This window comes from Neophocaena asiaeorientalis, unplaced genomic scaffold (genome assembly GCF_003031525.2).
Source record: "Neophocaena asiaeorientalis asiaeorientalis breed wild unplaced genomic scaffold, Neophocaena_asiaeorientalis_V1.1 scaffold584, whole genome shotgun sequence".
Lineage (NCBI taxonomy): Eukaryota > Metazoa > Chordata > Mammalia > Artiodactyla > Phocoenidae > Neophocaena > Neophocaena asiaeorientalis.
In genome coordinates, this window is record NW_020173778.1 from 597294 (window position 1) to 620535 (window position 23242).

Consider the following 23242-nt stretch of genomic DNA (forward strand, 5'->3'; position numbering starts at 1 on the left):
AAACACTTCTCTGGGTTATATCCTTAGGAGTAGGGTTGCTAGGTCAGAGAATATAGGAATGCTCAGAATTACAAGATATTGTCAAGTGGTTGTAGCAAGTACACTCCCATGAACAATATATTAAAATTCCACATATTCTCTTACACACTTGGTAGTATCAAGTTCTTAATTTTTCATCATCCAATATGTGTATGTAAAATGGAAAGTCAATATCTTAATTTGCATTCTCTTTATTACTAATTAATACTGAAGCTCTATTCAAATTTTTATTGGCCACTTTATTACTCTTCTGTCAAGCACCTGTTCATGTGTTTTTTCCCATTTTTATGGATTGTGTACCTCGGTTTTCATTTCTTATTGATCCGTAGGAATTTGTTGAATATCCTGGACACTAATCCTTAGTCATACAAGATTTGGGTTGGCTGCATGTGCTGCGTACATCTCCCAGTTAGTGACTTGTTTTCTACTTTCTTTATGGTATCATTGGGTAGGCCAGTATTACTTTAAATGTGGTCAAATGTATCATCTATTTTCTGGTTGGTGCCTCACTTAAAAAAATCTTTTCTTTCCCAAGATTTGAAAGATATTTATTATATTTTCTTCTAAGCATTTTTCAAAATTTTTTTTTGCATAAAAACATTAATTCATTTAGAATCAATCCTTGTATATAGTAAGGTAGTGTTACAATCTAAGTTTTTTCCTTATGGATACTCAATTTTTCCAACATCAGGTTTTAAACAGTTCCTTCTTCCCTTAATGATCAATGTCTCAATCTTTTTTTGGCTCTCTAGTCTGTTTCATTGGTTAATTGGTCAATACCACAGCATCAATTAATACAGCTTTATATTTTTCATCTCTCTTGAGACATAAATATTAAGTCCTGTAAATGGGATTACAGAATAACCTGAAACTTTGGCAAAATAAAATACTTTCAGTAGCTAAAATAAAATACAATTTTTCTCAAATGTCTATATACCAGTATGACAGATAAATCATATTGGTAATATGAGTAAACACCAAAAGAGAGAAATGTAACACTCGTGATAAAAACTGAGACCATGATAAATGGCATAATAACAATATCATAATACCTCTTGTGTGATATCATTTCCCCTTCCTTTTTTTAAATTAATTTTACTTTATTTTATTTATTTTTTTGGGTGCATTGGGTCTTTGTTGCTGCACGCGGGCTTTCTCTAGTTGCGGCGAGTGGGGGTCACTATCCGTTTCAGTGCGCAGGCTTCTCATTGCAGTGGCTTCTCTTGTTGTGGAGCACAGGCTCTAGGCGCATGGGTTCCAGTAGTTGCAGCATGTGGGCTCAGGAGTTGTGGCTCGTGGGCTCTAGAGCACAGGCTCAGTGGTTGTGGCGCACGAGGTTAGTTGCTCTGTGGCATGTGGGATCTTCCCGGACCAGGGCTTGAACCCATGTCCCCTGCATTGGCAGGCATATTCTTAACCACTGTGCCACCAGGGAAGTCCCATTTCCCCTTCCTTTAAACAATAAGTAAAGCTTGCCCTTCCAAAGAGTCAAGTTAGAGCAAAGTTATTTGAAAATTTGAGTTTGGGAAACTAAGTCACATCTCAATATAAGACTATTAGAGAACATAACGGCCAATCTAAGAAATCATTCTCCTTATCTGCTAGCTATGTATGTACTATAACATAAAGAAAAATTAAAAGAAGACCCCCCCCCAAAAGAAAAAAACCAAAACCAAAAAACATTAGGAAAGTATCAAGAAAGCACAGCTAATACATGGGTTTGGTGTTGTCTGGTCACTAAAAACTGACTGAGGAATCCAGTCTAACAAATAATAGGTTTTTCAAAGTGCTTTTGTTTTTATAGGGTATGGTCAGTAAATGCTTCTTGATTAATTTTTCCTGCTCTGGCAATGGCAGACTTGATGATTGAATTGGTTTTTAGGATACCAAATTTTTTAATACTCTAAATGTATACAGATAAAACACTTCCTAGACTATAAAATGAATGTTTCTCACGTTTGTATGAAGGTATTTTCTTAGGAAGGTCTGTTCTGCCCTGTATGTATCTTGTCCTGCCTCAGTTAAATTCCTAAGTCATTATTCTGTGAGCTACTGATAACTCATACTTTTGTAGAAATGCCTGTTCTGATCTATGGATATGTTTTTAAGATAGAGCTAAGGGGCTTTCCTGAGGGGCTGGACATGAGTGTAAGGGAAAGAGAGAAGTTACAGATGAATCCAAGCCTTTTTGGTTGAGCAATTAGAAAAAGAGACTTACCATCAAATGAGATGAAGAAATCCATGGGTACAATAGGTTTGGAAAAGGGAAAAGATGATTTTGATATGGTCAGTATGAAATATCTATTAGTGGAAATGTTAGGTTAACACATTATTCTTATTATTCTGAAGTTCAAGGGAGAGGTATTGCTGAGAGATATAAATATGGGAGTCACTGGCATATAGTGGTATTTAAAGCCAAAAGGTCATGAACTCACAAAGAAAATGGCTATAAATGGCAAGGACTAAACTTCATACTGGTATTAGACCAGTTTCCGTGCTGAAGAAATAATAATATTAGTTCGTTGTGATTTATTCTGAGTAAACCTGTGTTTTTTCCTTGGGTAAATCTATTTCCCTAAGTACCTAATTTTAGAATCTGCTTGGTAATGTAGTCCACATTCATCATTCTATAGAATAAACCTTCACTTTTTTGAAAATCAGAATATCTCTCCCATATCATATTATTCCTTTTAGATCCATGGTGATAATTGAATTATCTTAAGACAGTGGGATAAAATCACTTCTGGGTAATAAACTTTTCCTTCTTGAGCTGAGCCAAGTAATCTTATCTGCTTATCTAAATGCAGACCCAACCAAGTTTGTAGAACCTACTAGAGTGAAAATGAGTAGCTTTTAATAAATAAGATATCAGTTTCAAAATTATGTTTTGTGAGAGAGAATCAGAGTCAGGGCAAGAACGCAATCTATAGCTCTAAATTATGATACCACCTACTTCCCTCATTATTTCCCCTTATGTTTTTCCGACTTAGACATATTCATTATAAGCAGGTGTTAGAGGCAGCTGTTACTAAGATGGAAAGGAATGGGAAAGTTCTTAAATATTGCTTTCTTTATTAAAAAAAAAAAGTCAGAACATCTGTGTTCTGGACTTCCCTGGTTGCGCAGTGGTTGAGAATCCACCTGCCAATGCAGGGGACACAGGTTCGAGCCCTGGTCCGGGAAGATGCCACATGCCACGGAGCAACTAAGCCTGTGTGCCACAACTACTGAGCCTGCTCTGTAGAGCCCGTGAGCCACAACTACTGAGCCCACGTGCCACAACTACTGAAGCCTGTGTGCCTAGAGCCTGTGCTCTGCAACAAGAGAAGCCACCACAATGAGAACACGTGCACCGCAACAAAGAATAGCCCCCGCTCGTCGCAACTAGAGAAAGCCTGCGTGCAGCAATGAAGACCCAACGCAGCCAAAAATAAATAAACAAAATTAAAAACAAAAATCTGGGTTCTGCCCAGAACTAAGAAATATTTTTCATGTGACTGAAATGATTATGCAAAAGATTACGCAGAAGGAACAGCAACTAAATTTCTTCCTTGTTGCCTGCATATTAAAAATCTCCTTTTACTTTCACAGTAGTTTTTGTAAAATGCTATGAAAAGTTTAATGCATTTGTCTAGTTTTGCTTATTTTTAAACCCTTGAAGACTACTTAACATTGGAATGTGGTTGCTCAATATTTATTAATTATTAGAAAACTACCTTATAATGTACAATTTTTAGCTTTACTACAGCAGTATTTTCCTTCTCTAAGGAACTTTCTCACCCTTCTGAGATGTACCCCAAATCCTAAGAGGTGAAAGGAGGAGATATGGGTGACACAACACAATATACAAAAGGAAATCAAAACCAAAAAGTTGGCCTAGACTCCTAGAACAAACCCTGTACCCTGAGTCCCAGCTAAGTATGAGTTAGAGGGTTATGTTATCACCTTAGTCGGAGCTGTTATTGTTAGGCCAGTATATCTGTTGTCACTGGAAAACAGCATAGTCAAGTCATACTCCCCAGTGGAGGAAAGTGTGGTTGGTGTCAGAATTTCAAGGTCCAAATCAGGACACCTGTGTGCCAGATAGGCCCAGCTACACATGCGGGCTGGCCAGAGCTGCAGGACGCCGTCTGCTCAGCACATGAAATGCCAGTTTCTTTGCCGAAGATGGGTTTGAAGGATGGGATTCTTTAAAGAGAAAGCTCACCACTCAGCTGTGACATCCTTAGCCTTTCTCACATTTTAAAATAAACAATTTTAGGAAGAGGGGATTAAAGGCTTATGTCTGAGAGATGACAAGTATGGTATATTGCTAGCTCCAGAAGAATTGCCTCAGAAGTCCTCCTTCAGATCGGCATTTGGCTTTTCATTCTGGTGACTGATGAAGAATGACCATAACTCTCAGAATATTCCAGGTGTTAAGCATGTGCAAATTTCAAAATTGCTCTATGTTCTTGTCACCGGGTTTGCAACAATCAGACCAACAAGGGAATATCTCTCTTCCCTATTCCCTTTAAGACAAAATGAGACATTTGGCCCATACCTTGACTTCCTGATCTTTAATGAAAATCTGGCCAGAGAAAACATGGTGAACAACCCAGAGTCTACTGAACAATTAGTATTAATTGTCTTTCCCCTCCCACTAAAACTGACATCCAGAATAGTATAAAGTAAGACTCACTTCTTTGCAATTTGCCGCGCTGAATTTCCCACAACTTATCTTTAGGTCCTTATTTAGCAATCTGTTGTTACCTTTAAGTCCCATGAGTAATTATTAGATATTTACAATGTTTAGTTTTCTTTTAATCGATATATATATTCTACTCCCCTTGAAGCTTGTGGCAATTTTGGTTTCTTCTTCAGAGCTAAGAAAACAAGGACTTCAATAGTGTTTCCAGAGTTTATATGCACAGTTCTACAAAGTTGTTAAACTCCAAAAAAAAGCCAGTATGGAAAAACAATCTCATTCACTTTTACAAAAAAAAAAAAAAAAAAATGAAACTTAAGTGTTCTCCCCACTTCGCTCATCAAGGTAAACCTCTTCCACATTAAAACTGTAGTCAAATAACTACAGTTATTGAAGCTGATCTATCATGAGACCATAGGTACCAAATACTGAGCTTGCTCATAATGTCACTTTTGCTCATATAGTCACTTTTCTAGCATCTTCTTTCCTGCCTAACTGCCTCTCGCAAATATTTACTGAGTGCTCTGCACATGACGGACGCTATAGGGTATTGAGAAAATTAATTAAATGTTATTAATATAGTGAAATTAATGTAAATTTCTTGGCATAAAGGAGGTTTTCAACAAATGTTAGTTGCACTGTCTTCTAGAAGCAAGGGCCCATGTATTGCCTAGATATCCAATCACAGTACTGGCTGTAGGATATTGGCAGGAGTATGCACTCTGCAGTCACAACACATAATACCAGATTGCATTATCCACGGGTAGGCAATGACTACAATTTGGAGGTTGGCCTGTTTATCCTGTTTGGTTTTGCGATTAAGCCACAAGTAGCTCTCAGTTATGTTCTTCCTTTCTTTTCCACGCATCTTAGCTGCAGATTATCACTCCTTCAAATCCTTATATTAAATCTTATTATGGTGATTGCTATTGGCTCTTCATTGAGTGTAAAATTCTTAAATCTGGTAGCAGGGATTTGAAATCAATAATCTGTCCAGTGCTCTGGCCCCTCTGTCTTGATTCCCTAAGATATTTTAAATAGCCCTTGAAGATTAAGAACATCTTGGTCCCACCATCAGAGAATTTTCTCCAGGTAGTCTCTGACTCTTCCAGAAGTGGACTTTTTAAAAAACATTACTGATGAGGTTGGGCTACATTTTTTTTTTTATTGATGTCTACTGAGAATCACAATTATATTTTTTGGTCTTAATTTTTAAGTGACAGGCCATCAAATATAGTTGTTATTTTGTGTCAAAAGCTTATATTTTCTAACAACACACACACTCCAGTCCAATTTGTAATCAATCACTGGGGTGGCTATGGCACAAGACCTGACTGTTGGTCACTTGTGTTTTTAACAATGAGAACCAAAAGAGACTAAAATTTAGTCACAATGCGTTGCAGCTGGTGTGGCCAGGACCCCACTGGAAATGTAATTTCAAGAAGATTTTTCTTGTTAAGAAGCCATTTCCTTCTGAAGAGTGTTGGGAAGATAGCAGTAGGGCAAATAGGCAAGTAAGGAAATTTACAAGGATTTCCAAAGAGCATTTTGGAAGCATTGTATTAATTTTGAACAATTGCTAAAACATTTTTACTGAGTGAAGCCATTCAGGCTTTTCTCTGAAACTTTAATAGGATATGTTTGCATTAAAAAAAAACTTACGACAGACATTTTTTTTTTGGCCTCAGTGCATGAGTTTTTACTAAGTGGCACATGAAGTAACGTGTGTCACCAGACTGGACTCTATGGCATTGCACTGTGTATGATTTGTTCCTGCCTTTTCTTTCAGGAAAAGAGTGGGTTTTGGGTGGGGAATGTACTACTGGTTTGCACTCATTAACTGCTTCCTGAAAATGATGGTTTCCTGAGGAACGGTAACCATGCTACATACATTTCGACCAGGTTCTTCTAATAGAGAGGACCCGGTTACAAGATAATATTACAGATTTTTTTTTAAGACTATCAACCAAACTGAGGGTATACCGCCTTAAAGCAGTCAACATTGAAACGTTTATAATTATAACCACAATACTGACTCCGTGACTCAGAATGCCTTTTGGAACTTTTTGGAATTGTTTTCAGAAAGTACACTACATTTCTTTGACTGACGTCCTCACCTTCTGTGGGATATATCGTTTATGAAAACAACACAAAGCCACTCAGAGCCAAGGATTTTGAATGTGGTGTGTTGGTCAATATATATAATCTTGTTTATGGTCATAAAATTATGGCTTAAAATAAACAAACATGTAAACTACTTCTGAAGTTAGTTTCAAAAGAAAGGTCTAAATGACAATATCAGAGGAATGAGTTTTCTACAGTGACTAATTTGGAAAAATAATGTCTGAGCGTGCTTGTTAAAAAAATCTATGACATCATTTTAAACTTGCACATTTATCACATTCTTGCTTTGATATATTTCAGCACACATTCTATTCTGTTCCTCCACCTTACCTGTAGGAAGATCTTGTCCACTTTACCTAACACAACCCCTCTACCATCTGTTCTGAAGTCAGCAGACTCCTACCCTCCTACTAGTGCAACCTTGTTATTTCTTACCATGCTTCTTATTCCTTGTAAACCTGCCTCTTTCCACTTATGTTTCCTTAGTGCTTTGTAAATGAAACTAGGATCAGACTTCCTCAGGGAGCAGTGACGCATTTACAAAGGAAAAAAAATCAAAATTTAATTCCTTCCAAAATATTTGGAAAAGAAAAGGCAGGCACCACCTCTTTACATTATCACCATGATGTCTAGCATGTCAGACCATTTCTTGACTGCTGATGGATTACTCTTCCAGGGCATCCTGACTGTTCATCAAGGGAACCAGAGTATATACTCCATGAGAAACGATTAAAATAGCTTAATTACATTTTCTGTTAATGAGGAAGTGTTTTTACCTAGAGACTGACAGCCAGCTTTGTTTTGTCCATGCTTCACTTACAGCAGAATGTTCCCATCCTTAACATAATTCAGGTTAACTAGATGACTAAGAGATACAAGTATTCATCCTTAAAAATCTTTAAAAAAAGGAAAACTCACCAAATTGCTCAGCTCTCATACTGTATTGAAAACAGAGGCCTGAATTGGACAATATCTGGGATCCTCTTTCAACCTGGAAATTCCAACTGGATTCCTCAAATACACTACACTTGTTTTTACGGCTACTTATACCAAGGGCCCAGCATAACATATGTGTCTAATAAATGTTTGTTGACTGTGATCATAGCATCTAATACATCTAAGAAGTAAGTAAGCAATTAACAAGTTGACTGGCTTACCAGAAGAACTTAATCACATCTGAATTCTAAAACATACCAATAAAAAGTCTCTAGCTGGATTCTCTGGCCTCCAATTTATAGGAGGATGCAACATAGCAATGATTAAGTAGACAGACTCAAGTAAGACTGCTTGGCTTTAAATCCCAGCTCTGCCACTCATCAGCTGTGTGGCCCCAGGGACAAAGTAAGAGAAACAAGATAAATGATGACACTGTGTGCCAAGTTGAGAAGTTTAGACTTCATGCTCTAGAAATGAACATTTCTAGAGGACCCTTAATCAGATTTTTACTTTAGAAAGCTCACTTTAGAAGTAGTGCGGAGGATGGTTTGGAGAAGCACAAAAATACCACAAAATTGTAATGTTACACTGGGAAATGATAATGGTCTGAATCAAGGCAATGGTAGTTGGGATGACAATAAAACAACAAAAGAGATCAATATTAAAAAAGAAGTAGAATCCTACCAATTAGAGCATAATTGCCTAGGAGCGGGGATGGCAAGCCGGAAGCCTAGACTGTTTCTAGCTTGGACAAATGTTTGGGTGAGATTCCTGCACATGGAACGTGAAAGATCAGAACTACTACACTGTTCATTAGGAAATGCCTACTTAGGAAAACAATAATATGTTTTCACCAGCTTTGAAAAATACCCACTTTCCTGTTTGAAGAGTTTGTGGCAAAATATATTTTGTCTGTCACAGTTCACGTGATCTCACACCCATACAGCTTGACTTTATAATTGGCTATTACTCTGAACTTTATCCATTGTGAACCCTGTAACCTATAATGTGCCCAAAATATGACACTCAAGTTTGGTTTTAGAGCTTTAAAAATACATTTACTTCTATTATTGAGGCCCTTATAATGCCTTTCCAAGATGTTTTAAAAATATATAAACAGTAACACATCTCATACATGATAGAATAAAAACACATAGGGCTCTTCTTGAATGTCATAGGCAGGATATTCTAATAGCAGGCTGTTTGTAGCCTGCAAGAATAAAAATAATAATCCTTATAATAATACCACTAAGTTCTAATAAGAAATGTGGAAGAATTACTACTGGTACTGAAATTTTTGATGAAATACAAGAAAATCAAGACAAATAGGCAAAGAAAGGAAACAAAACCAAAAAACACCTTCCACTTTCAGTCTTTCTTCCCTAAAAAAATAAAGGCAATCTGTCAAAACAGAAACTGAATTTATGATTCCAGAATCATAAAATCCAACTCGAATAACTCATTCTTGGGTTGATTCTGTCTAATTCAGATTTGTCTTTCATAAATTCAGAGTGGAAAGGCCTTAATTTTGTTTTACATAACACAACATCTAATGATGCAATGTAAATAAACAATCTTTTATTTTTTGCAAAGAGATAGGAAAAGGCACCATTGTCACAGTTCCCACTTTACTGATAAGAAAACTAAGGCTTAAAGGTGTTAGATGATTTCTTCAATGTCCAGTATATTAAAAAATAGGCTAACCAGGTCTTCTGAATCTTGATCCCAAGCTCTGTCAAGCTCATCTGCTGTCCTATGTAGAAACTGTAGCCATCTTCCACTGCATATTCTTAGAAATAAAGTAGATGATACACATGGCATACACCCAGAAAGAACAATACTAATGTGGGATAACAGATTAACATGGAAATTAATTAACAGGAAACATCCAAGGACCAAACACAGCATTGTTATAAGTCAGTTACTCCTGGAAGCAGAGAGAGAGCCAGAGTTAGGCACAACCCAAGATGAAGAGTTCCACCACATCTAGGCCAGAGGCTGACATGCAGTTGCATAAGGGAAAGTGGGAGAGGTCTGAGATGGTGGATGCTTCTCTCCATGAAAACCCACCTGCCTCTGCTTTCTATCTCCCCGCACTGGGGCTGATTCCTCAAGTACTACCAATCTCTGAGCATAATGCCCTGAGTTCCCTCAGGGTAAGGGCAGCAGCAAATGAGTCAGTGGTTTTTCAAACCACAGGTTTTGATCAGTCATTTCTATAAGTCATGACCAGTATTTAAAAGAGAGAGAGCAAAGAGAACAGAACAGGAGAATAGTGCAGAGTAGAATAGAAGGAAAGGACTTAAAGGCTCACTGCATCTTAAAAGTATTTATTGTTGAAACTTTTTTTTCAAGTGGGTGTGTGTGTATGTGTATACGTATGTGTACTTGATCCAATGTAAAATATATTTCTTTGGTACAGACTCTCTTTAGCCAGGCTTATTAAGGTATTATGAATGAAAAGGCAAGCAAGTCAAAGCCACATCCTTTCATTAATTTTGCTTAAATCCTACTGACACCGTTGGAATCATGACATTGTATTCTTTCCTAATACATTTTGACATACACAAATTTAGAGCTGAAAAAAGAGCTCTACCTATAATTTATCTCCCATCAGTTTTTTAATCAACTGAATTTAATTCTTCTACAGAGCTTTGTTATCATTTGAAAGGCTTGTGTTAGAAGTCAGAAGATCCAAGTTCCAGCAGAAGTTCCTTTGTCAGAGGCATTATTTGTAGTACATTGGGCAGATCATGACCATCTCCTAAATTGGTTCCCTCGTATGTAAAATGAGCGAGTTAAACTAGGTGATTTCTAATGTATCTCCCGGCTATAACTATGCCCACTTTAGTCTCCTGTACAAGTTCTTGAAACTTGTAGGTAAAAGGTTCTCTTGTTTCTTTCTATAAAGCTCTCCATCTTGATTAATAATTATTAGGCACACGAAGAATCCTCTTATTCAATTATCAAAGAGGCAAGCAATTTTAAGAGTCTATCAGGTGGAAAATAAATATTAAGGAAGCGTTTTACACTAGAAATTAGTAATTATTTATAAAATAGCAAGTAGCCAAAAATTACTCTTTAGTGCGTAGTTCAAGCTATAAAAACAAACATTATATACTGCTTAAAATATGTATTGCATATTATAATATGTAACATTTCATGAGCATAAATAATAGATACTTGCATATTCTCATCAGACACTAGTTGATGTAACAAGTCCATCATAGAGAAAAAAAACTGGAGGCCCTTTACCTCCAAAGCATTCAAATAAATAGAGTTCAAGAAACAAAAGCACCTGTCGTGATAGGAATCTACACAGGTCTATTCCATGTTCAGTAAGTGATGAAAGGGAAAAGAGCATGAGAAGTTGGGGCCATCAGACTTGATTCCTATGGCCTGCACTAGTCTAACCCGGGGCACTTTTTAGCAGACTTTTTTGATAGCAATGAGAAATCATAAAGACTTGGTTGCCTGACTTGTGACAATTTGTAGTTAACCGTAAACGGTTTAATTTTTGATATGGAGATTTTTTTGTTTGTTTCTGAAAGGACTTCAAAACAGTTGAGCAGGCAAGGGGGCTCAGGAGTTTTTACCCCGAACATCTGCATATGTGACAAATGATTTCAAAGAAGGAAATAATGTCAGCAAAGAGAAGAACACGGAACAGAAAGAAAAGAGGACTGGGGAGAGAATGTGAAGGAATGCCCACGTTTATGGGCAGAAGGTTGTGGAGGAATCAGTGAAAGAAATAAAGAGGAACAAACCAGAGAGGAAAAGAAAAATATGTAATATTACAGAAGGAAGGGGCTATATTAGGTATAAAAGACAGACAACAGAGTACAGAGGATGGTTACTGGAAAAAAGACTGGCTTTCAAGTGACAGATTAACACAGCGCTTGTTCACAGTGCCAAATTCCAAATGGTTAAGATGAAGTTACAATGAGCAAGTGAAGACTATTATTTGAATGTGAGCTGTCATTTCAGTTGGTTTTAAATGACAATTTTCCCCGTCCTCCCACTTGAATCAAGTTTTTTAGTTCATTACCAGATAGAAACTCTTAATGGCAAATAGTCTGTACCCAGTATGTTAAAAGAATTTTATCACATACTTCAGTGAGATGACTTTCACTCTCAATTTAACATTATTAAAATATTTCCAAATTATCTGAATCATGAAAAAAGAACTCAAAACAAACAAACAAGTAAAGGGAATGGAACGAGAATAATGAGCTCCAAATTTCTGAGTCCTCTTAGCAGGACAGTCTGACACTCAAAGAGAGTTCTAAGTCTTCCAAATTCTCAGCAAGCCCTTTGGGCTCCAAGCACTGTGCGGAAAGTGTCAAGAAGCTTGCCTTGGCATAGGCTGTCTTACTTTGGAGAATATCAAATGAATGCTGTTGGCAGCAGACTATAACATGTTGTTCAATTATTTTGGTCCCCGTGTTTAAATAACTAATATTGCCATAGTTTTTAGGACCTGTCCTTACTGTGGTTGTATTTTTAATGTCTGCTATACACTTGCTTCTGTGTAATTTCATCAATTTTCAATCATGTGCTATTTTGCTTAAGTTTTACAAGACAGCACTGACTTACCATCCCTTTTAATTCTGACAATCAGTGCAAGAAACATGATAGCATATGTGTGCGTGTGTGCGTGTGTGTGTGTGTCTTTATTTTGTCTTGTTTTGTTCTGTTTTACAATTCTTGGCCTGGGTATAACTGAGTTCATTTGTTTCCTTCATGTACATCACATGTATTCATTTAGTTACGCCTTCCCATCTTGGTGGGGAAAATTAAGCAGCCACTTTCTATTTCGTGCAGGAGCACGTGACCTTACTTATTTCTGTAATGGTAATAGTAATAATGACATCAGTTCAATGACTAAGTGCCCTTTCCTCTTCCTCCCTGTTGCCCAGTAAGATGAGTATTGTTACTATTATGGCTGCTACTGTTATCCTATTTTACAGATTTTTAAAAAAAGACCAGAGGTTAAGTGGCTTTTCCAAAGACATTAAGCTAGCCAGCTGAAATGTGGAAAAATTCCCCTAGGAATTCTGTTAGGAAGCTGTAGTGCTCCAGTGCTGCTACAGATCAACTGACTCTCTGAAAGGCAGCTCGGAGGGGTCAAAAGTAAAGAAAAAACGAAAGCCATAGCAGGTTCTAAACCTAGACAGCTTCCCCCAGTCTGATCAGAATGTGAGGGATGCCAGCCAGACCAACTTCAAGCCACTGGAGAGAAGCCATTGAGAAAGCCTCCACTTTGCTGATGTCAGTGGGCACGTGGCGTCACTTAGATGCAAGATGATGGGTACTGGGGACTCTAAGGTGGTTACCATGAGAAAAAAAGAGAAAAATAGGATCTATGCAATAGCATTCCCTTCTATTTGGGGCAACGCAATAATTTAATGGGAAAGAGTAAGAGAAAGAAAGAGAGGTGTGTGTGTGTGTGTGTGTTTTCCTTGTTGACAGTGAATTCTCCCTAGCAGGGAGGCAAGTAAAGTCAGAGATGAAACTAGTGTACTACTATGTGCGTGCCTTTGTACCCATGAACTGCTGTCATACTTTGGTTACTCAGAGTAGCAATTGGCATCAACAGAGGGTTTGGGTTTTGCTATGGTTTTAATGAACGTAGCGTTATATCCATGCCATTAGAAAATAGAATAGGGAAGAATAAAACAAAGGTCCATGTTTCCTCTTAAGTCCACACTGTACGGATATTGTATCCATATTGTATATTGCAGCATGTTGTAGCGCATGGTCTCGTAGTTAAATATGCAGGCTCTGACACTAGATCGCTTAGGTTCGTATTCTGGCTTTCTCCACTTACTGCTGTGTGACTTGTACAAATTGCATAACCTCTCTGTGTCTCAGGAGAATTATTGCTTTATCATTTATAAAAATAAGGATGATGTTAGGACTTGCTCCAAAGGCTGCCGAGAGAATTAAAAAATTCATTCAAATGAAGCATTTGGAGCAGTGCCTGGCACAGAGTAAATGATCAATAAATGGAACCTCTTACTATAATCTGATGTGTGCTATAACTATTTGCAAGCCAGTTTAAGGAAATAATATCTGAAAATCACTCTTTTCTTCTAGTCCTGGGAAGAAAGAACATTATTATTCCACATGGTAAAGCATAATATGGAGAGCTAACATTTTTTAGGAGCTATTTGGAGGGATCCACCACTTTAAGAAGTCTCTCCCCCTAACTGTGATGCTTTGTTTTGCCACTTAGTGCACTTATTCATTCATTGATTTTAATTTGTTTGCTTTAGACAGGTTGGGACAGTTAAAATGTTGCATGATAATGAAATATTTAAATTTGAGCTATTGTGTGTGCCAAATTATAATACATAAGTAGAATCAACCAATTAAATTAGACACCGTAATATATTTTAAAGGATATCTGATGCGTATTTGTCCCTTTTATCTAACTATGGAAGAGAGATATGTAACTTTTTAAAATATTCACTACTTTTGTGTTTTGCTGATTTTATTTCTACATTTATTTGAAGCACATAGATAAATCTAAGCTAGTATTAAGATCCCACAAATACAGTCTCTTATTCAGGTTCATTGGTTGTGGATAAAAGTTAGAATATAATAATTCTGTTTTTAGTGCTGCATAAACTGAGTTAAAATACAGCAATTTATATCTGATATTGAAACCCCTTCCGCCTTAAAGGTTTCTGATTTAACTTACCTTACTAAGACAAGGATTGGGATGAACTCTCCCTGAGGACCCTGATTAGATGTTGGTGTTATTCATGGCCTTCCTTCCTTGTTTCGAACCCAAAGAAGGGGGCAATAACCCAAAATTGTTAGCGTGAGAGACTCATTGGGAAGCCACAATTTAAAATATTTGGATGGTGACTTTCCTCCTGTGGACAGATGTTCCTATCAAAAAAAATCTCCCATATTTTATATCAGTTGACCTCTGTGTTTGGGAGAATGGTTTATATTTATCCTAAAAAAAAAAAAAAAAAAAAAACCCAACAATTAGAGATACATATGTTGTTCTCTCATTCCCAGCAAGTGGGGACAGAGAAAGAAAACAAGTAACTTCTGCTTTCCTTAAATAGTAATACTAAACTTTTCTTATACGTTCCATATTTAATCTTTCTATGTAATCTTAAAGCAATCCTACACGACACAAAAATCTATCTATTAATTTTTATTAATTTTGTTTTGAGGGCTGCTTCAGATTTTTTTTAAAAATGACTCAATAAGAGGAATATAAATATCGCATAAATCTTTTCAATGATTGAATAATTAACTAGGAGCAGCTTTATCTCCTTTTCATGGATGAGTACAAGTGACTAGAGGTATAATGAAATAAAACGACTTGAAAGGGCATTCAGGGAGTCACAGACAGAAATAAGATTGTAATTCATTTCAATGTTACATCAATACCAAAGAATGAACAGCCAGAAGAGACTGAGTCTAAAATAGTAAATATATTGAGTATGATAAAGGTCTCTATAATTTAACAGATCATTTTAACGTACACAAAACGATTGTGCAGGGAAAAGAAGAGGAAGCGGCAATACTCTCCGAGAACAGAATACACGTTACCTTTCTATTACGTTGCTTTCTCTACTTTAAAAATTCTAAGAGTTGAAACATCCCAGGAAGGAATATGTATCAGAGGGGAGCTCTAAGGAAGACTGTGGTAGGGTCAAAGTCACAGCTGGAGTGAGTTTAAGTAACCTTGTCCTTTACTCTCTCTCCTCTAGCACAGAAATAAAATGATGGATGCCCCTACTTAGATTATCATTAAAATACTTTGCTTGCTATTCACGAGATAACCTTCACTTGTATCGACCATCCATTCTCTACTATCCACAGTGAAAGAAAAGAAGTAGCGTAGTGTTGATTATTTCAAATATTTTTTTATTTTGAAAATTTTAATTTAAAAACTGATTTGCTTTCCTGATTATGTTTAGTGTCCGTTGATGTCCAGAGGAGGTAGCAAATATTTATCCTCTAGCAGGGGAAAGTTGGACTGGGGTTTTAAAAAAACAAAAAGCCATGGATAATTTTAGAAAGTGAAGAAATCACCTACAGAAAATAGGGTATATAGTTTTTTCAATGAGCATATTTATGAGTGTTTGTGCATGCAAATAGATACAGCATTTTTATTAAAGAAAATGCAACATACAAATATGAGTGTTCTCTAACCAACATCCTCAAGCTTCTGTTTCAATGTATGTCAAGCGTTCTTTTCTCACAACATAACTTCATCCAAACCACGGTCCTTCAAGCATCAAAATTATATCAGAAAATAATGGAATCTGAATTTACACTACCAGTTTCACCTTCGTTTTAGAGACGCATGCCAGGAAGCTTATCTACCTTTAAACTATCATTATTTTCCACAGTTGTCCTCATAACTTTTAAAAATATTTCAAAATCATACAGCATTGAGTTCAGATTAATCTGCCAGTCTAAGACGAAGTAAGGAGTAAAGACTAAAAGAAGCTATTACAAACACATTCAAAAGGCTTTTCATTCTCAAAAAAGAAAAATCACTGTTAATTTCAAGGGTAAATTGATTTTATAAATTGCTTTATTTTTTAAAAATCTGTCTTTAAGGTGGCCTGTAAAAACTGACACCTCACGCTCCAGAGGTGATGTTGAACAACAGTGTACTTAATCAGAATATATTTAAGTGCATGATATTGAATATTTTGTTTAATAATACTTTTGATTTAGAAAATTTGCAAGTCTCTTTAGAAATTGCGATATATAAATATTGATATATATGTTAGTAACAGTCCTACAATCTAATTTATCCCATATACATATACGTACACACACTACCTTTTAAAACACATTAATAATAGATGCAAAAGGAAAGTCAAATTAAAACATTAATGTGAATAATTCAGCAAAATAATTTTTGCTACTTCTGTATCGATTCACCTGAATGAATTCAATTTTCGATGTCAGCTTCCAATCATAACTCATAACTGCGTCTTTGAAAGCAAACCTAAGAATGAGAATTTTAACACCCCTGGAGAACAGTTCATTTTCTTTGAGCGCCCTCTAAATCTTTTCTGAAATTCAAAGGCTACTCCTCCAGAAGCGATTTACGAGTGATTCACCTTGCTGACAGGACAAGTAGAATTCCTACTAATTAGAATGTTTTCTTCACATGAAATCAGCTACAGTGAATCAAGAAAACCTTGGCGCCAATTTAGTCTCATTTTCACTTTAGTAGGTTAATGAATTATTAAATTTCTTCAGTAATTTCTTCTGCAATCGCAATAAAATTTTTATTTTAATTCTCTATCCTGAAAGTAAATCAGGAAAAATAGACCGTTATTCAATTTTCACTTAAGGAAAAGGAGGCCACAGACTAAGTCTCTGACATGCCTACTTGAAGTTACATCTTACAGTCCCTGGTTCCTGTACCTCTGAAATGCATACAATTCGTTATCATCAATCAAAGATTGGGGACAGGGAGACAACCAGACTCAATAGGCCTAAGGATGACACTACATAATTAGCTAGTTTTATCAGTTGGCATTTTACTTAGAAATTTTCTCAATCAATCATGTTACGATGGATAAAAATGCAGTTCAGCTACCTTTTACTTCTAAAGTTTTTCTCCATAAAAGGATGTGGCATCTTCCGTTTTGAATAGTCTTTCTAATTTCCATTCCATTATTGAAAATAAGAGTACTAAGAATTTTGGTAACCACATAACTAGTGGAAGAAAGAAGATAAAGAGACCCGTAAATACTTAAACAATTCCTCTTTCTACTTCAAAGAAGAAAGATTTTTTCTGTTTCTTCCTTCATAACAGTACACATTTTCTATCACCCAATAAACAAGTGAGAAGCTAGAATATACAAAAGATAATCCTTTTATTTTCCAGCTATCTTACTGTGAGTCAACTTAATGTTTCAATTCTATGTTACCACTGTCTCTAATAAGTTGTAATTTTCTCACAAACCCAATGTCAAATTTTAAGGATCCTGTATTATAGTTAAGTAAATATAATGAAATATATTCCATAGGACCACTAAGTTATGGAAAGTGTACAAGACATTCAACTCAAAAAAGAAAAAAAAAAGAAAAATTCAACTCATTTATAAAATAAATCAATCTTCAATTTGAAGACATGCAAAACAGAGTCACAACCTCTTTAAGGAGCAGATATTTGGAGAGATAGAAAAATAAGCACACATATTTTACACAGATATGCTACCAAAACATAAAGGATAAGCCAGGTTCTGGGATGCATCTCACAGTCTAACCCATGTAACCCTATGGCTAGCGGCATTGCTGACATAACTGATAATCTGACTGAGGAACATCAGGTGTTACCCAATGGTGACAGAAACAGAAAGCCCTTTGCAGAAACTCACAGAATGTACATGGATTAGAATCAAAAGGAACCTCAAAGATTATTGGGTCCATCCCTCTGTTCTTGGCTAAACTAAACCCAGCTCTTTTCAGCAACTGATAAGGTTGAATTTGAAGTTAGTAGCATTAGAAAAAAATCTAATGACTTGGACTGAGAGCATCCTTTCTTTCTAATCTTTGACCCATAACATTATGGACTTCTAAGACAAGTCCATTCCTATTGAAAATGGCAGGGTGTTTCCCAAGGAAGAGAAAAACGGAATGAGAGTGGTCTTGTAAGTGTGGATGGAGGTATGTACACATGTGTGAGAATATGCACAGGACATGTATGCATGTAGTGTGTATGCAGATGTATAGTTTATTTCTCTTGAGACTTAAAAAAAAATTACTGTGGTTGCAGGCTTTGTATTCCTTTGAGAGGATAGCTGAAATGTTTGACATTTCAAAGCCCAGGAAGCATTGTGGAACTGCAAAACGAGCAAAACTCTCCCCGTGAGAGGGCACTAGGGGGCCAAGCGGAGCAGAATCTTCCCTCGCTGTCCATTCAGGACAGCCTTGGTTGTCAGCCTTCGCTCTGCCGCCTGCGCTGGGGGCAGGGGGCAGTGGAGGACGCTGGGGGTAGGGGCAGCGGAGGACGCCGAGAGCGCGCACAGCAGCTGCAGCAGGATCCTCTCATAAAACAAGGAAACCCAGGATCTGTGGGGCAATGAGCCGCCTTTACGGGTTGACAGTTGTGCTGTGGCTGTGCCCGTGCTGCTTGGCAAACTGGCTTTCGGTTTTGGCTTCGCAAAAAAGGAGCGGAAGGGGGAGCTGTAGTGGTTCCCAGTGCCCGCAGGGCCCCCTCTCCCGGCCGCTGTGTGCTGGCCACAATGGGTGCAGTGTGCGCACTCGTGTCTCTCTGTGTCTGTTTGTGTAACTGTTTGCATGACTGTCATCTATCTGTCTGTGTGACAGAGAAACAAAGATGCTCGCGGAAAGTCCCCTCTGGAAAATAAACCTCGGGAGTTTTCCTTACTATTTCCCAGGCACCCTGGTCCCCTGTAACTATGACACTGCCATTGTTGCTTCGTTATTTTGTTTCCTCCGGGATGATTTATATCCAGGAGTGAGAAATGCACGTTTATTGACGTTTTCTGTATGTGACCTTACTTCATGGAAATGAGAAAGTGGCTGGGAAGGAAGGAGAACCTGAAAAACGGTAAATTCCCTCTTCGGATTGTGAAATGAGACAGTTAAGAGCCCAGAAATTGGACTCAGACTGTCCGGATTCAAATCCCGCTCTGCCACTTTCACTAACTGTGTGCCGTGGGCAAAGAGCTTCTACTCGGTGCGTAAGTTTGTTCATTTGCAGGATAGGGATAGTAACAGCGCCTAGCTCATAGGGTTGTGAAGATTAAACATACGTAAAACGCTTAGAACAGTACCTGACACATAATAGTTGCTGTGTGTTAGCTATTAACATCATCCTCGACATCCACTGTGTTAAATGTGGAGAAGGACCATTCCGGCCCTTTGCCCCATCTGTACGCACTAGATCTCCATACATGCCCATCATATCCCCAAAGCAAAGATGAAAAAGTACCCTCCCCCGCCCGCTCCACACCCTCCAGCACTCGCAGTCACCCAGCCACCCCCGCCAGTGCAGACGTGCATCTGCGAACCCCTCCCCAGCCGTCCTGCGCGCCACACCTGGGGGCGCACTCGGGGGCAAAGACAAACGAAGTGTCCGAGAGTGCCGGTCCCTACCTCTCCTGGCTGAGGAGTGCATTGGGGGTATTTTCCTACCTGCCCCAGGTTTTTGCCCTTCTTACTGCCGCCGAAAGCCAGTCCTTGGTATGTGCCCGCAGATCGATTGGCGGCCTGGGCTGGCGTCTCCCCGCCCAGAGAGGACTTGATGGAGTTGGGTTTGGCCCGCGAGCTGCCGAACTGGGAGCTCTCCACCATCAGCACCGCGGCCAGTAGAAGCAGGCAGCGGGAGGAGTCCTTGCCCCGCATCAACGCGGCCATCGCCTGGCGAGGGGTCCCCAGGAAGGGGCAAAGCCCGCAAGGGTGCGGGTACAGAGGGAGGGAGGACCCCAACACGGGGCCCTACGCGCGGGGCGCCGGGACTCGCAGACTCTGTTTCCCCCAACCCCACTTGGCTTTGGGGGCCCAGCACCGTGTGAACTCAGTCTCACGCCTCAGACCGGGAGGGAGCGCGACCCAAGCAAGACCTGCTTCTCCGCCAGGGCAGGAAGTTCTGCAGTAACTGGAAGCAATCAAAGGCGAGGCGCCTTCTTGCCAAGGAGGCGTGACCCGAGGTGCAAGAAGCCCGAGCGCCACGGCCCGCACCGCTTCCGTTGCTCCTTGCCCCGCACCTCCGAGGTCCCGCCCGGTTCTCCGCGGTCCAGTCCTCCTCCTAGCTGCTCAGGAGGTCCACATTAGTTCCTTCTCCTTCGGCCTCAGTTGCGTTTTCTCTCCTCTTTTCCTTCCCTACCCCTTATGTCTCAACCTTTGCAGGACATAAGTCCTCCTTTTCAAAGTTAGCGGGCACTATATGGGGGATCAGGAACCGCCCCCGGACAAGACCCTTGAGGTCTGAGGCCAACCAAGGTCCCGCACGCGCGCACGCACAGGCGCCCGGAAGCGTTGTTCTCCGGCTCACAGCCCTGCAACAGCCAAGCGCTGCCAGGGACGCCGCGATGCCCTGGGAACTGTCTTGCGCTCCACGCGGTCTCCCTCTCTGCGTCTGCTTTCTCATCGCCGCCCCCTTTGCTTTTTATAGCTTCCCACAATGGGTTTTTTTTTTTCCTCCGCCCCCAATTCAATAGTGACAAAGAGTGAAAACGTATCTATCACCCCCCACGTTCCCGCCCCCCTCTTCGCTTTTCCCTGCGGCTTCCCCTCCGCCTGCTTCTCCCTCGCCCCCTCCCACTGCCCTTCCACCGGACAGCAGTTGAGGAAATGGGATTCACCCCCAGAGGAACAGGCGGGGTTCTGATTATTCCTGACAACCAGCCACTCCCGAGGATGGAAGAACCTTTGCAAACAAACGGATGGCAAATGTGGAAGTGGAGAGGGGCGAGCTGTCACCTCGCTTCGGGACCGCCAGCACCCCTCCCCAACCCACCTCCAGTCCCTGACTCCTGGAGGAGCATTGGGAAAGCGCTACAGAACACTGAAAGAAGTGAGCATCTGGGCATTAATGGTCTGTGTGCGCTCAAGTTGGGTTTTAGCCTGTGCCTCCCAGTGGATGTGTGAGACTGGTACTGTATTGGTGGGCCAGGGAGTGCCCAACCGATCCAAATGGGACTTTGGGAAGAAGAGTACCGGAGAAGGGGGAAAGAGATGCTCCTATTCTCCTTCTGAGAGGCGTTTAGGACTTTCTGGTCTCCTCCTCTTCACCCTCCAGTCCCCCTCCCCACCACACAAGCAGCGTTTGTCTACGTCTCTGAGGAGCTGGGAGCAATGGGGGTCCCCTGAGTACCTTCTGAGCTTTGAACCTCACAGCTCTACCGGGCATCTTTACTGTCCCAGGCAACTCCCCCCTTTGCAAAGAGGAAATCCCAGACAGGAATGAACGGGGCGGCAAGGGAGTCTTGGAGGCTCTGCTTTCTGCCCCTTAGCCTCTGGGAATTACATGCGAAGCCTTTCCTGCGAGACCCGAGGCTCCCAGGGTCCGGTTCGCTTCTGTGGGAAAGAGGCTCAGAGAAGGGCTGGAGCGCGCGGGTGTGCGGCGCTTGGGGGCGCCAGTGGCAACCGCTGGGCAAGGCGACGAAGCCTTGCCGGAGACAAGAGATGAGGGCTGTCCCAGGCAATCTCTGGGACTGGAGATGTTCAGCGGCAGTAGAAAGCCAAGGCTTCCAAAGCAACCCAAGCGCTTAGGAATTTGTTGCATTTCTCCTTCTCTGGTGCGCTAACATCTGTGCAGAGAGAAATCGAGGCTGTGCAGTACAACTTGATGGCTAACAGCTAGGGGAGGAGGCTGTTCTTTCTAAACACACTCTAGAATCTTCAGACATGAGTTCCTCAGCTTTCACACCTGATCCTGGCACACACCAGCACGGACAGTGCGGTATACCGTCAACAGTTGCTAGGGAGTGACTCCTTTCTTTTCCACCAAAAGGGCTGAGGTAGGTCTAAAGTATGAATTTGTAGCTGGGTTCCTGCAGGCTGCAGCAGCTTTGCATATTTCTCTGCCCTGTTCTGTCTGTCTGCCAGGAATTCTTCATTTTCTGAACGACTTTTTTCTATTTGAATGCACAAGCAAGAGGTGATTAAAACCTGAGGAACCCTCAGGCATGTTTTCTTATCTTTGGATTCCCTTGTGCTTCCGCAGGGTAGAGATTTTCACGTTAAAAAAAATTTTTTTTTTCACTTTTTAAAAATATGCTCAGGAATGGATTTGTAAGGATTTGTAAGCATTCCAGGCACTAGTGGAGGGCAAGGAAACTGACTAACTTACACTCTACAGATAAGTACTTGGGATTCAATGCTTAGACTTTACACAAAGGTGTATCTTTTGCCTTCATTGTGATTTGCCAAACAGAAAACATGAGAGAAATGGAGAAAATTAAGTTAGGAGCCTACTGGTTTGGATATTTTTCAAGAGTATTTTAGAGCAAAAGGAAAAGAGAGCTAAATATGTAAGCAAGAAATCACTCTACCTCCACTTGAAGAGTGTGGGAATCTACCAGCTGCTGAAGAACCAACTCCAATGAATCAACAGAAAATCTGAAGATACTTTGCCTGTTTCTGTTGGTTCCCTCTTTCTTTACCACCAACCAAAATAAGATACCATATAGTCAGAACCCAACTCCTGTCATATGCTAAAAAGAAATCGTGTACAATTCAGCATATGTACTCTCAAGAAACCCTTCAGCTCTAGATGTCAGGATAAAGAGATTATCTCAGAGGTTTACAAAGGACCCTACAAGTTCCAAAAGCAAACTTTACAAATACAGTTAAAAATCAAAGTTCACATGAAAGCTACTTTCACAAACATTGTCCCTTTTCTATAAAACAAAATCACGTTATAGAATCAAATGCTAAAACATACACAACTACACCTTAGGCTAAAAAGGAAATAGAAACTAATTT

The 23242-nt window shown here is 39.6% G+C and overlaps 1 protein-coding gene across 1 annotated transcript in view; it reads right to left on the reverse strand.

The window, feature by feature from the left end:
* DKK2 (dickkopf Wnt signaling pathway inhibitor 2) overlaps window positions 1-20882 on the reverse strand; it is a 98242-nt gene extending 77360 nt beyond the window's left edge. The window contains exon 1 of the mRNA XM_024751863.1: window positions 19949-20882. Within this exon, the coding sequence (XP_024607631.1) occupies window positions 19949-20170 (222 nt within the window). The 5' untranslated portion in view covers window positions 20171-20882. The remainder of the gene's footprint in view (window positions 1-19948) is intronic.
* Between the last annotated feature and the right edge of the window lie 2360 nt (window positions 20883-23242).